The sequence below is a fragment of the Neodiprion fabricii genome, chromosome 4, assembly GCF_021155785.1.
Source record: "Neodiprion fabricii isolate iyNeoFabr1 chromosome 4, iyNeoFabr1.1, whole genome shotgun sequence".
NCBI classification, from domain to species: domain Eukaryota; kingdom Metazoa; phylum Arthropoda; class Insecta; order Hymenoptera; family Diprionidae; genus Neodiprion; species Neodiprion fabricii.
The window spans coordinates 14,341,330-14,355,677 of record NC_060242.1 but is presented as its reverse complement, the minus strand read 5'-3'; the positions used below and the strand labels follow the sequence as shown (position 1 = coordinate 14,355,677).

The 14,348-nt window shown below is 38.9% G+C and overlaps 1 protein-coding gene across 1 annotated transcript; it reads right to left on the bottom strand.

Moving 5' to 3' along the window:
• Positions 1-295: 295 nt before the first annotated feature.
• On the bottom strand, positions 296-2,092 carry LOC124180665. Its single transcript, XM_046566410.1, has one exon. It carries the CDS (start codon positions 2,090-2,092, stop codon positions 296-298), a length of 1,797 nt encoding a protein of 598 aa, XP_046422366.1.
• Positions 2,093-14,348: the final 12,256 nt, after the last annotated feature.

The window sequence follows — 14,348 nt, the reverse complement described above, 5'->3', positions numbered from 1 at the left end:
TGTACCGGCCTTCCGGTGAACGAGAGTGAGTCTCGACAAAATGCTGCTCGCATTGCGAGTCTTCTTCGGAGAGTAAAGTTTCGCTATTTGAGGTTGTTTCTTCTTGCAGCCAGAAACGTTGAAGAAGGCTGAGGAGTTCATGATCTACGGAACATTGAAATCCGTATGCCCACCCCCTTTTTTGAGGGGGGTCCTGTGACGGAATTGAACCCGATAGGATCCAGCCAAGGGCGGTTTGCTGAGCTATAGGGCTTTGTTGATCTCCTTTACGTAATCCTTCCTCGAGAATCACGCTCTAGGCCTCTGCTCCAAGAAGAAGATCAATTGCTCGTGTTGAGGACGAGTCTGGATCGGCAAGTTCTAGATTTTCTAGATGAGGCCAGTTATTTTTGAGTACTCGACAAGGGGGAACGTAAGACGTTAGTTTTGCAAGTATGTATGCATTTACGGGAAGCGAAAACGTTCTGACGCGAGACTGGATATTGAGATTGACGAGTCCGCGCGCGTTGACGGTGCGCTTGCCACCGATTCCGCGTATAGGCAGCGAGGTATTCATTCTTGGCAATGCTAAGCGTTGGGCGAGTGATTCTGTGACGAATGACACCTCCGATGCTTGATCGAGTAACGCTCTAATTATGAGTTCTTCCCCGGTACGAGAGGTGACCTTCACGAGCGCGGTTGCAAGCAGTACTGGTTTGTATTGGATCGTACTTGTAAGTGCAACGTTTGTTGAGACGAAGGTGCTAGGCTGATCATCGCGACCCGGGATCGCCGCACCGTTAGTTTGTTTGCTAGGCTCAGGTGCTTCCGATGGCGACGTGGCGCTGGAACCGGGAGCTCGTTGCTCCACGGCTTTCGAACGATGTATCGTGGTGTGATGTGGGCCAGTGCACACTTGACACCGCTTTGCTGTCCGACAGTTTCTGGTTTGGTGCGCCCCGAGACAATTGAAACACAGATTTCGCTGTACGAGAAGCTCGCGCCGCTGATCCGGTGTTTTGTTGCGATACTCGGGACACGTTGAAATATAATGCGACTTTGTGCATAAGGCACAATTTAGCCCTGAGGGTACGGCCGTGGACTGTTTTGATTCGTTCTCGTTCGCTCGGTTGATATTTGTTTGATGTACTTTCGCGCTGCGTTGAGGATTGGCTTTGGCGATTGGGTTAGAATGCGCCTTACGAGAGGTCGATACTCGATCGAAGGCTTCCAGAGCACGTACACGGCTGAACAGGAATTGTTCGAGGTCATTGAATGACGCGGGGTCTGTTTGTGCTCCGATGTTAATTTCCCACGCCTTACGTGATTCGGAGTCTAGTTTTCGCGCTGTCATGTACACGAGAATATGATCCCAATATTCAATTGGACTACCGAGGGATTTAAGCGCCCCGAGAGCGTCTTTCGTGTCGTTCAAAAGCTGCTTTAAGTCGACAGCTGACTCGTTATTTACACGGCGCGTCGAGAATAATATCGCGAGATGGGCGTCGATCAGAACGCGTTTATTTTGGTACCGATTAACAAGAGTTTCCCAGGCGCGCCCAAAGTTGTCCCCAGAGACGGAAATATTTTTTAAGAGCAAGGACGCGTCTCCTGTCAGGCTCATTTTGAAATACTGCAGTTTTTCCACATTGGAAATGTCCTGATTCTGACCGACCATTACTTGGAATAAATCGTGAAATTCTGTCCATTCATTACACGACCCGGAAAATTTCGGTAAATTTATACGCGGTAGTTGTCGGGAAGTAAGGGCATTCCCCGGCGCTCCGTCGTGAGCAAGGGGCTCCGGGCCTCTCCACGATTTGATAATCACGAGCATGTCTGCCTTATTAGTGAGAAATGCTTCCTCGCATGTAGCATAGAGATCATCTGAATAGTACGGAAGCTCTGCCCTTTTTTCGGGCTCGATCGTTGTCAGCTGTTCGTGAGCTGTTTGGAATTTTTTCCAATTGTTTTCAAGAGCCTCTATTCGTGTTTGACAGTGTATGGGTGTTCGCTTCTTCGATTCGAGCTTCTCGAGATTTATGACAGCTCGACTTATATACCCAAACAAATCGTGTTGTGTTGCGATTAGTGAACTCGCCGTGACGGGCATCGTTTTTGCTGGAATCTCTTTCGCGGAATGTTACCTTGACTGTAGTCTCGAGTGTTGACAGTGCCGAGAATCCGGCAGCGATGAGGTAGCACAAGTAACTATCACTAGAATATTCGTTACAGTTTTAATTTATACCACATTTTGCACTGTTCAATAGTTCAAACGTCCGATTCTGTTTCCTCTTTCCCGGTTTTCTCCGGCAGACACTGATTGGAGTATACAGACACGCGTAAACCGAAACGAACCAAAGAAAAACGGGGAGGATTGAGTTCTTGGCGCTTACGATGCACTTCACTTTTCAGAACCGCGCCTTTTCCGCTGTTGCGATTTCTATGCGAGACCGAACCGAAAATGCAACCTTCCAAGACCCTTCCAATGCGCGCGCCCTCTCGAATCCGGCTCGAAGGACCAGAATATGTTTAGAGAAAAACTGCGAACTCTTAATTCGAGAATGACGCGAGGGAGAAGTGACGGGATGCTTGGGAATGTTGCAACAAATTATAACTGAATACTCGACACGTGAAATAATGCTTCATTTATTAATACATGTTCCTCGATTGAGATATAGGTTCGGACTAAACGTGGTCATCGCGACAGCTCCGTTGCTGGGCGAAGCACACGCAAACATATCGTAATAAACTTGAGGATAGAAAAAGAAAAACAAAATAAGTGTGGTAGAATAGAATCGGCGAATTTTGGCGTTGAAGCGATACTTTGCCATAACACCCATCCTGTCTCCTCTAAAAATTGCACCAGCTGCCTACCTTCCGAGTTTATTTTCCTGTCTTTTGATTTCCTACTCCTACTCTTCTCCTCTCCTTCTCCCCAGCATCCTCCCCCCTCCTGCCCTGTCCTGGCATTAAAATCACCCCCCACTAACACTTTTATCCCTCCCTCTATCTCTTCTGCCCGCTCCTTCAATTCCCCTATCTTCTCTTTTAGGTCCCCATTTACGTATATTCCTACTACTACCCATTCCCCCCCCCCCCCCCCCCTACACTTATTTTCCTTGCTATCATGCTCTCTTTTACCTCTTCCCTCCCTCCCTTCCCACTTACTATCTCCCTTCTTACCCCTGACAGCATTCCGCCTATTGCTCTTCCCTTCCAATTTTTTCGAACCGCATACTGCACTTCCCATTTATACCCTACTGGCAACTTATTTCTAATCCTTTCCCACCCCTTCTTTTCTATCCATTTCTCCATTAGAAATATTACATCCCACTCCCCTAGCCTCCTCCAGAAATCTTCATCCTTTCTCGCGAGCCCCGCCACATTCCAAAAAGCTACTTTCCACCCCTCCCTTCTGTCTCACCTACTCCCCTCTCTCTCCTCCTTATCTCCCTCCCCACCTGCCTCTGCCCCCCCCCCCACTACCCATTCCCCCGACTGCCTTTCCCTACGTACCCTTCCCTGTGCTTCTATACTTCCCTCTTGTCTTTCCTCGCTTGCTGACCTTTCCCTAACGCTTTCCCCTACTTTTCCCCTCCCCTCCCTTTGCCCCCCTTCCCTCGCTCTCCCTGTACCGTCCCTAAGCAGCTCTCCTATCTCATCCCACTTCCACATTTTCCCTTCTATCCAGATCTTTGCATACCCTATTCTTACTCTGTTTCCCCTTCTCTCCTCAATAGCTGCTATCTCCCTCAACTTCCATTTCATTCTTCTCTCTGCCCAGGTGAGATCCTCGCCTATTCTCTCCTCCCTCCCTTTAAGTAGGCTTTTTCTTCCCATTACCTGCCTCTTTTGCTCCCTATTTCCTAGTCTTGCTATCCATATCCCCTTTTCTCCCCCCTTTTTCGCGCCTACCTCCCACATATCCTTTACCTCGACCTCTACCCCTATCAGCTGCAAAATCTTTTTCAACTCTTCCTTTTCTCTTCCCTTCTCAAGTCTCGCTCCTCTCACTACTATATTTCCCCTTCTTTCTTCCCTTTCTTTCCTCTCTATGGCCCACTCCATCTCTTCTAATCTATCTATTGTTACCTGCGCCACTTCCGCATTCCCCTGTACCTGCCTTTCTCCCCCTCCTTCTGCACTCTTCTTTTCTAATTCTATCAGCCTCTTCTTTACCCTTTCCATCTCCCCTCCTCTCCGCTCTTCTACCTCTTCTAGTCTTTTACCTAGATCCCTTATCATTTCCTTCATCTCCCCCCTCTCTACTTCCCAATGCTCTTCCCTTCTAGTCATTTCGCCTTTAATCTTTTACGTTTGTTCCCCGATCCCCCTTTCCTGCCCTTTGACCTCCTCTATACCTATCTTTAGCTCTTCTCTAATCAACCTTAGCATATCTTGTATACCCCCTCCCTCTGCCCTCCCTTCCTTCCCTGTCTTACCCTCCGGCGACCGGTGCACTTTCCTACTTTTCCCAAATACACTTTCTCTTTCCTGCAACTCGTCTACCTCCTCCTTCCCTTTTTCCCCTTCCTCCTCCCGCTTTCTCTTCCACAAGTCTAGCACCGTCGCCGTCGATCCCAGGCTATGCCTCCTATCCCTCCCTAACGCTGCTACTGCCCCCGGCCTACCTTTCTTTTTCTCCTCCTCTTCCCTGTTCGCCCCTTCTTTTTGGCCACCCGCATACTCTTTCTCTCCTTCACCGCTCCCTACCTTATCTATCCGCCGCCTACCTGTCTACTCTATCCCCCTTCTTACTCCCTAGGTGTCACTGCCTATTCCTATCTTATCCGAATCGTTGCCGTCCGCCTGCTCTTTCTGCCTAACCTCAAAACTCTCCCCCTTCTTTCTTTTTCACCCACCCTTCCCTTCTATCCCTGCCTCCCTATTCCCTTCACCCGACCTCCCGTCTATGTCTTCCCCGCTCCTTCTCTGCCCTATCTCCTTTTCTCCTCACCTTTGCTATCCTGCTAAATTCTCGCCTTTTCACTCGCACTCTTTCGCACACCTGTCACTCACATTCAAAACGGAAACGGAAGTCCATATAATTTGTACTACAATTTGTGAAAAAATTAACCAGCGAATTTTGTTCTCAATTCTGATAATGATGCAGAAAAATTTATGAAAATTAAAACGAAACTGATAATATTCGATTGAATTTCAATTATTTTTTATGAAGAACGTCGTTTTTTCGAATAATTAATCAGCAACTTTCGACTTTGATTTTGACAAGGAAACCCTATAATATATTCGTCCAGAATCCGGAATCAACTTGTAGTCCCGTTATGTTGTTTATTTCCGGACGTAAGCAGCGAAATTATTATTGTAATTATCTTTGTGACGACTGACGATATTTTGACACAGCACTAGTCAGATAAAGTGAAATTTGTGAATATCTTTAGCATTTCGGTATCAACAATGCAAGTACGTTTCACTCCGAACGACGTATCGTACAAGAGAATAACATATAGTTATACTACTTTGTATCAGGCAACGTTCACGGAGTAGACTTCCCACTGGCAAGCCGTTTTACTTTTCAAATACATAAACAATATGTGGCATAATAAAAAAAACAAAGTACGAAATTAATTCGTTTACGAAAAAATCAGATCCTCATACTGAATACAGATAACGTGCCAAGATAATAAAGATTCCACAAATTAAAATTGTTTCAATACAAAACGTACCGTACAGTAATTATTTTGTCTTTACAGTGAATTAAAATTGAGTCGAAGCACAATGGGAATTTGATGAATTATTCTTATGTCACAGCATAATGATGACCGCGACACGCGCTCGTAGAAAAATTAACAATGCTCCAGATAGTCCAGTCATTATAGGCATATTCGGTCGAACCCACGAATAATTATTTAGTGAATTTTTTTTTCACAGCTGTCTCGGGGGGGTCACTGGGAGTGTAAATTCGAAATGGCGACCAAATCATGCTTATGCGTATATTCGAAAAATGGTTTTTTAGGTCAAGATGGTTTTTCTTGAATAACTCAGCCGGTTTTGATTTTAAAGAAAAACAATTACAACAAAAGCTGTATAAATTTTTATTCTCTACAAGTTTAGATTTCACAGTTTTTCTTCTAGGATTAAGATTTTTGGAATTAAACCGGAAAAAAGTAACAAATTCGAAATATTTCCATTATCTCGTTTATTTTCAACTTAATGGCATAAATGAATACCAACAAACTTGTTGAGAATCAAGTTCTGAACAATTTCGGTTCCCACCTTTTTTTCCAAAAACCAATATTTTCGGAATTTAACCCGAAAAGGAAGGATTCTTCGTCAACTCGGCCACTTTTTTTTCGACCATCTCAGATCTGCCCCATAATTGGTTGCATCAAAGTACGACTAAAAGGTACTCTGTGTGAATTTTTTTAGATTTTTTAATTAATTATTTGAGAAATTGCCGTTTTTTTCAAATAAATATACACTACCGTTCATAAGTATGGAAACACTCACCCCAGAGTGTTCTCATTGTACTCATGATGCTCATTGTATTTCTACGAAAATGTATACCGATAAGGAGTGGGGAGGGACTTCCAGCATTTTCATAGTGTAGAAAAAAAATGTAAAAAACAAATCGTCTTGTTTACTTTTGCTTCGAAAGAGTGGCGTTCGAAAGATCGTCGATTTGTTGACATTTGTTTCGAACGTCGTTTTGTTATACATTTTTTAAAATATTGAGTAATCAAATTGTATACGGATTTCAAATTTTTTTTCTCTGTTCTCTTCATATATAATCATTTTAATTTTTCGTTAGGAGTGTAGAGAACATAAGAATTGCTGAATGCTTCGTTGCGAATACTACAATCTTATCGGAGCCTAGATTCGAATGCTCGGAGAGTTCAATTATTATAATCGTACGGTAATTTTTTTTTCCGATAATTGGAGAAATTTACACCTGTTGACATATACCCTAAGTACGATGCAAATATGCGAGAAATTTCAAATCTTGCGGAAAATAAATATTACGACTGTTATTATTTCATCATATAAACCATAAAAAGTCAGTTGGGACGAAATTTAGGTTCTTGAGTCAGAAAAATCATTCTGACAAAAAGTGACCGCGTATTTTCCAAAACAATGAAAGCTTTCTCGAAGTGATATGTGAGCATAAAAAGTCAAAACCTATTTCTACGATTTTTTTCCGGAAGCGCCGAGTCATTCAATTTTGTTGCAAAATGAGCGCGCAGTAAACTTGAAGAATTAATATCTCATCTCCGGTTCTATTTGACGAAGAAAAATTATTCACAGCACATTCGCGAGCAGAGAGGATAAGCTTTCGTAAAAACTTTGGTTTATCCGTAAACATTGAACAGTGTAATTGTTATTAACGAACGAATTGTTTAATGGTACCATTTTTTGGCGGGACTTCTACCCTTTTATACATTAAATGAAAAATCTTTCCCATTACAAATAATCCGTCGGGTTTGACGAGGAATTTCCCATTCATATTCATTCCGAATGACCTACATTAGATATCTGCTATCGGTAGTAAAATATTGAACACGGTGAAATTTAGAGTGATTCGTAAAAAATGAATATCTTAATTTCAAAAAAATTATCTCAACTTTTCGGATTATTCAAGATGATCAAAATTTTGAATGACGCTATTCCATTTCATCAGATTCGACCATTCACTTTCAACATTTTTGGGTATAGTGAGATGGCGCCGACACATGGTTGTAAGAAAACAGAAAAGGACCCATGTACGAGTATTTGTATGAGTCTTTACATGATAGGGAAGGGAGGGCTTGAATTGTGTGCCAAAGTATATTTTTATCGACAAGTACTAATCATGTTATGGATTCTGCGTTGAAAAGGCGAAACAACCAAATGAGCACGCTTATATTGTACAGGATAATCCATCGTAACCGTTGGACGGTCGCAATGTCACATGCAGATCGACATGCCGCGAGGATATCTTCATGGAGTGGTGAACTATGTTCAAATTACATTACTTCGCAAAGGATGTTAAAAACTCCCATCAACCGGGAGAAGGAACTGTTTCGCACAACCCGCAGCTTCATAGTTACCTCGAATCTCGGATACTATTTCCTTGTATTTAATATTTCAGAGGGTATAAAAATAATCCTCAACGTCGATGTCAACAATTGTTTTATACATCCATACTAACATCAATAAAGTGTTACAATATTATAAATAATCATTTTTTGAAACCCTTTTCATTAGTAAAATAGCTTCGAACACAAAATTATTTCATTATTGTCAGTAGAGTTGTGTGTAACAAGCGATGTACAATTTCAGAATGAATCCGATACAGTAATACCCCGAAGTTATGCTATGGGTCGTTCCGGCATTAACGGCGTAAGTCGAAAAAAACGTAAGTCGGGGTGCACGTTTTATACAACTGTATAATGTATATATATATATATATATGTCGGAGAAGAATAAAGAGGATGCATCATCAAGTGAATTCGGAACTTGAACTTTGAATGAGTCCGCCGTATCAAGCATCAAGCGTTATTCAACATGCTTTGAATATAGAACAAAGAAATGGTTTGTTTAGAAAAACGCTTGGATGAAATCGACAGTCACGGAAAAGCATTGCGCTTTTTACAATGAGAAATCCACAAAATGGAAATCCTACACCCTCTCCGCCTTTCCGAGGCTTCACCCCGACATATACATATATGTATAAATACTCACCATAGATAATCATGTATGTACCTCACAGAAAACCTCTGAAGAAGAGTGAGAAATACTCTTTATTTTCGAAATACAAAATGTTCGAGCACAGTCGTCTGACGACATAAAGTTTTTTTTTTGTCGCGCACAGTCACTATCCGTAGACTGAGCGAATAATCGAATACAATGTAATGCACGGACGGAAAATAAACATGTCCATTCAAGTTTGCGACAAGGAGAAGCGACGTTGGGGTGGGGGGGGGGGGGGGGGGGGCGACCGATGGCGTAACTTCATAAAACGAAACCACAACGATTCGTACCCGTTTTGTTTCAATCCTATTTTTCAAACAGATTACCAAATATCTACAAATGGTGAATGGTGATATTTATGAAATCATTTTGAAAATACTTCGTGCTGTGTAAAACTAATATTGCGCGATATGTTTTAATGTATACGGGACATTCTTTTACAACCGAACACCTTTGTGACCGACACATTTTTGATTCAGCTAAAATTTTTTTTGACGGGTTCTATACCGAAAAAATAGGGATACGTATTCGAGGATTTTTTTTTCACATATTTCATAAAATAGAGGGGATCGAAAATTTGATAATTTGGTGGTTTTTGGCTAGGAAGACTCACTTTCAAAATTTCGTAACGCCGGTTCTATTTGAGCTGGAAAGTTCGTTTTTTTCATCTCAAAGCTAATAAAATGAATTTTATTACAACAATTCTTTCATTAACGATTATTCCGATGTTTATACAGTTATAAACAATTATTATGTTTCAATCGATTTTTATCAATTGCCTCAACCTCGTAGCGAGTTCTTAGCACAACCATCGTATTCTACGTCAAATATTTTAACCATAACGTATTTTCAATTGATGGAGAAATCATTATTACTGGAGGAAAAGAATTTATCTAGGGCGGCACGTCACATCGGCGCGTGGGTTCCATTGCACGCCTCATAATCTTGCCTCGTATCGTTTTACTCTGTAATATAAATGATTACTCTATATTTTTAATTGAATAATATTATTTATTAGCATATAAGACTTTATAAAACATTTACCAAAAAAATAATAAAATAAAAAATATTATTGTGGCAAATAAAAAATTAATTTACCAAGATTTTGATACATTATTATTAGTTAATAAACACCTCGTTCTGCATCACGTCTCACAATGTTTACATTCAATTTTAATATGTATAGCATTTTTCGTTTAAAAATTTGTACAACCGTTTTTTTCTTTTGACACAATTAGAATTGCTTTGCTTCTAATTCTTCAGGAGAGGTTGGAATCATACAAATTTTCAAGAATAAATGTAAATATTGTACGACGTACTGCAGGACGAGGTACTTATTAACTAAAAATAATGTATTGAAATCTTAATAAATTGATTTTTTATTTAACACAATAATATTTTGTATTTGATTGTTTTTTTGTTGCATTTTTCATAAAGTTTTACTTGCTATTGAATATTATTATTCAATTGAGAATATACAGTAATCATTTATATTACAAAAGAAAACGATACGAAGCAAGATGATGAGGCGTGCAATGGAACCCGCGCGCCGATGTGATGTGCCGCGCTGGATAAATTAATTTTTTCCTCCAGTAATAATAATTTCTCTATCACATAAAAACGCGTTATTGATAGATAATTTGACGTAGAATACGATGGTCGTGCTGAGAACTCGCTACGTGGTGAAGGCAATTGCTCAAAATTGATTTAAACATATTAATTATTTATAACAACATAAATTTTGGAATAACCGAAAATGAAACAATTGTTGCATTAAAATTCATTTTATTAGCTTTGGGTTGAAAAAACGAACTTTTCAGCTTAAACAGAACCGGCGTTATGAATTTTTGAAAATGAGTTCTCCATGCCAGAAAACACGAAATTATCAAATTTTCGATCTCCTCTATGTTACGAAATATGTAAAATAGAAAAAATCCTCGAATACGTATCCCTATTTTTTCGATATAAAACCCGTGAAAAAATTTTAAGCTACATCAAAATTGTGTCGGTCGATTTTTATCTAAATCTGTCCGATTCGACAAAGAATGTCCCATATTCAAGGGTGTTTCACGGAACAATAAATTGAATTTGCTATATTCACCGTAAAACTATCAAAATAATCAGTTCGGTCGTGATGCAATCGCTACACGCATGACGTCATCATTTGCATGCAAAATTCGAGTCAATCCTGTTGGTATGGTTACCGACTCAGATTCAGGCCTGTTACCGACCGCGTTTTGTCTAACATTGTGTTGCGCTACTCCCCGGTGGAGAGTACCACCTTCGAATGGTTTGGAACCGAGGAAACTTACGCAGAAGGCGCTTCGATCGATTACAACTTTTAGACCCAGGTCAGCGGCACCTTAAGAGCCCAATTTTTCTTCGAGCGCGTGTCGCGCTCGCGTTCTGGTGCGTGCTGCTAAATGCTCAAACGGCTGAAACGTAACAAAGAAATATGTAGGATGTTTCCAATAGTAAAAATGATTGTAAATGATATTACTGTTTTAATGATATCGTAATAATAGCTTTTATCATGGTTAAATAAATTATATAAATATTCAAACTATCGACTCCAAATGCTTATTTACAAAAAATTGGAATATCTTAGAGCTTGCAATAAGTATCATTTACAAAATTTTAACGAGTGATAATAAATTGTTTATTGATGCAGCCATCTTTCTCTATGCATTAAAACGTTCCTGTTTTTTGCTAGTCGAAAAAAAAATCGAGAAATTCAGAAAAGGTTCATTTATACACTGAGAAAAAAAAGTTGTTGGATTTAATAAAATTTGCTTAGACTAATATCAAAACCTGTCTTGTGAAACAAATTCTTGTTTCAACATATTACACATTTCTTTGATCATAGTTATCATTATGTCGAAGACTCATCACATTTAGCCAAATTTGCTATCCGGCAATAACGTTAATATTTCAGCAAGCGTAGGATTATTATTCTCAATGTCTCTGTGCTTTTTCTTTAACGAATTAAATGAGGTTTGTTGATTTAAGCGAAATTTTTGTTACGAAATTTCCAGTTTAATCCTACGAAATACATATGTACGTATTTGAAATACATTAAACTCGCAGCTTATAGAATTCAAATCAATGCATCAATACTTTTGTTTCAACTAAAAAGTGGTTGTTCTGAGTGAGGAATTGTTCGAACTAAATAAACTCAAAAAAATTAGTTGTTTGGTTCGATAACTTTTTTTTCTCGGTGTATAAGAAGGCCTCATATTCGCATTTCAATACTTGAAAGCTGACACTTATGTTAGAACGTTACAAAAATGCCAGTGAAGTACATTACACACTGATAAAATTAACCATAATTAACGTTCTTCATAAGATTAGCCAATTTTAATGTAAATTAAGTTGAAAAAAAAAATCATTCGATTAAACTCAAAATTTATACTATCAGTTGAATGTCGAAAATATCATTGTATCAAAAATTAACAAAATACTTGTATACTCATTTTTATAATACAATAACATATGAAAAGCGTAAACAAAACCATGTGACCGATGTTGAAAATTTTTTCTTGAGTCAAAATGCCCGATAAGTACATTGGCAGAATAATTTTTGAAAAAAACCTGAACACATAAAAATAGTACAATAGAAAAAAAGCAATTTTTGACTAATAATGTGAGCCATTCCAGAAAAGCGTCAGTGTCGAATTTAATCTTGAAATTCGTCATGTTACTTTGCTATTCCAAGGCTGTGGTGTTACTATTGTACAAGCTGAGAGAACAAATCGATGGCTCGTAGGTAGAAAATCGTTTCTGCCAGCTTTACTCTATAAAGTCTTATCTTGTAAAATCAAAATATCAAGTGGTAAAATTGCAGAACATAAAGTCATTGTACTTTCAAAAATTTAATTGTAAAACCGTATCTCCATTCAAAATCGAAATCAGTATAATGAATTTTATCTATGTCAGACGCTTTAGAGCCAGGGTGTCTAACCCGTGCTCATCGCAAGTATACTTGTGTTCCTAAGCCTATTACCCCTCCAGTGATAAAAGATTAAATCTTGGCAACCTTGACTGCGGAGTGGACCGGGATTGCATAGAACAATAGTTTCTTCTCCTACCCACCCAATTATGTGCTACTCCCACGGGATCTTGTGCTCGAAAAATATCGAACTTGGCCGCCCCTGCTTTAGATGTAATTTATCAATGAAGCTATACTCTTTCTCATAAGTTTGTAGGAAATCCAATTTTCCAATCCAAACGTATCTGTCATGAAAAAATTTAACAAAATAGGATACGATTTCCTATCTACGAGCTATCGAATTGTGCTATATCTTTGTCATATTGTATATTACTACTTTTGGTTAAAAATATTTCAGGTATAAAATTATTATATTTTTTCGGTTGTTAATCTTTTGCTTCAAGGTTTTTGCAAGTGTGGTGCTGTAATAAAATGTACGATTGATAATGAGTCGGACAATCTGAATACAAAATTTGAGTTTCGTATAATCAAAGCAGGAGAGGGCAAAGACTCTGGCAAGCGTCAGCTTCGTGGTATAAAAAGGCGACAAATAGCTGCTGAGCTTTGTCATAAGTCGGTCGATGTATTTAGATCAGAGCAAAGCAAAAAATTACAACGACGTAGGGAGCCAGATCCAGCGCTTTTATATTCAGATTCAGTGCTCAGAACAGTCAAACACCAGTATACTGCATCCTAGTATTTACACGAAAACCCCATAAACGCCCTGAAAATAATGAAGAGAACAGCAGTTGAAAAAAATGTAATTCAGAGTATAGGAAACGATCCGTTTTTTATTCATATTTTTTTCAACCATCAATTACGATTGTGGAATCAATATTCGGAAAAAGTGCCTCTTATAATTGATGCGACCTCAGGAATAGCATCCAAGATTCTACACACTCCTGAAGAAAAGTCGCATTCACTTTTTTTACATCTAGCTGTGATAAACTGTGAGTTGGGGTAGTTTTCCATAACTGAAGCTATCACAGAGAGGCAAGACTCGGTTACGATTGAACATTGGCTAAAGAGAATTATTCAGTCAGGGGCCAATTATCCGAAACAAGTGGTGCGTAAATGCATTTTCAGCCATGTTTTTAAATACCTCAAGTAATGTACCATACGTAACATATTACTATAGGCACAATTGATCTACATTGTTTCAAAAGGCTCTGTAATTATCGTTCAAAAAGCCTGAATATCTTATTGATTCATGTTTTAGACCCTATGGAAATTTTTGAAAAATGTCATTAAACAATTTTGTACAAACAAAACTCATTTAATTGATACAAATACAAAATGTTTCAAGTGATGTTTTCGCAAAAGATCAAATTACCTACCTTATGTTTATCAAGTAGTTATATAGATTCTGTTCAAAAACTCCGAGCGTGTAAATAAATAAACAATTTAGTTTTGGATGAAGTACTACATTAAGGCAGAACTGTTATCATATTGGCACCTAAGCAAAATATCATCCTGTTTCAAATTGCGAATAAAATCTATCCTATCTAAAAATGCCTTCGGAATCTATCTTATCTCGAATCTTGATTGCAAAGTATGTTATAACAAAATACGTTTGCAAATCATTTGTTTGCTCCAAAATCAAGTTGGCAGCACTACGACGCTCTTTGCATGTAGATTAAAAAATTTGTATATTTACTGAAACTTCGATGATACAAACCTGCAATGA

Excerpts from the sequence above, each read along its gene's own strand:
- LOC124180665 (XM_046566410.1), bottom strand. The coding sequence starts at position 2,092 with ATGCCCGTCACGGCGAGTTCACTAATCGCAACACAACACGATTTGTTT.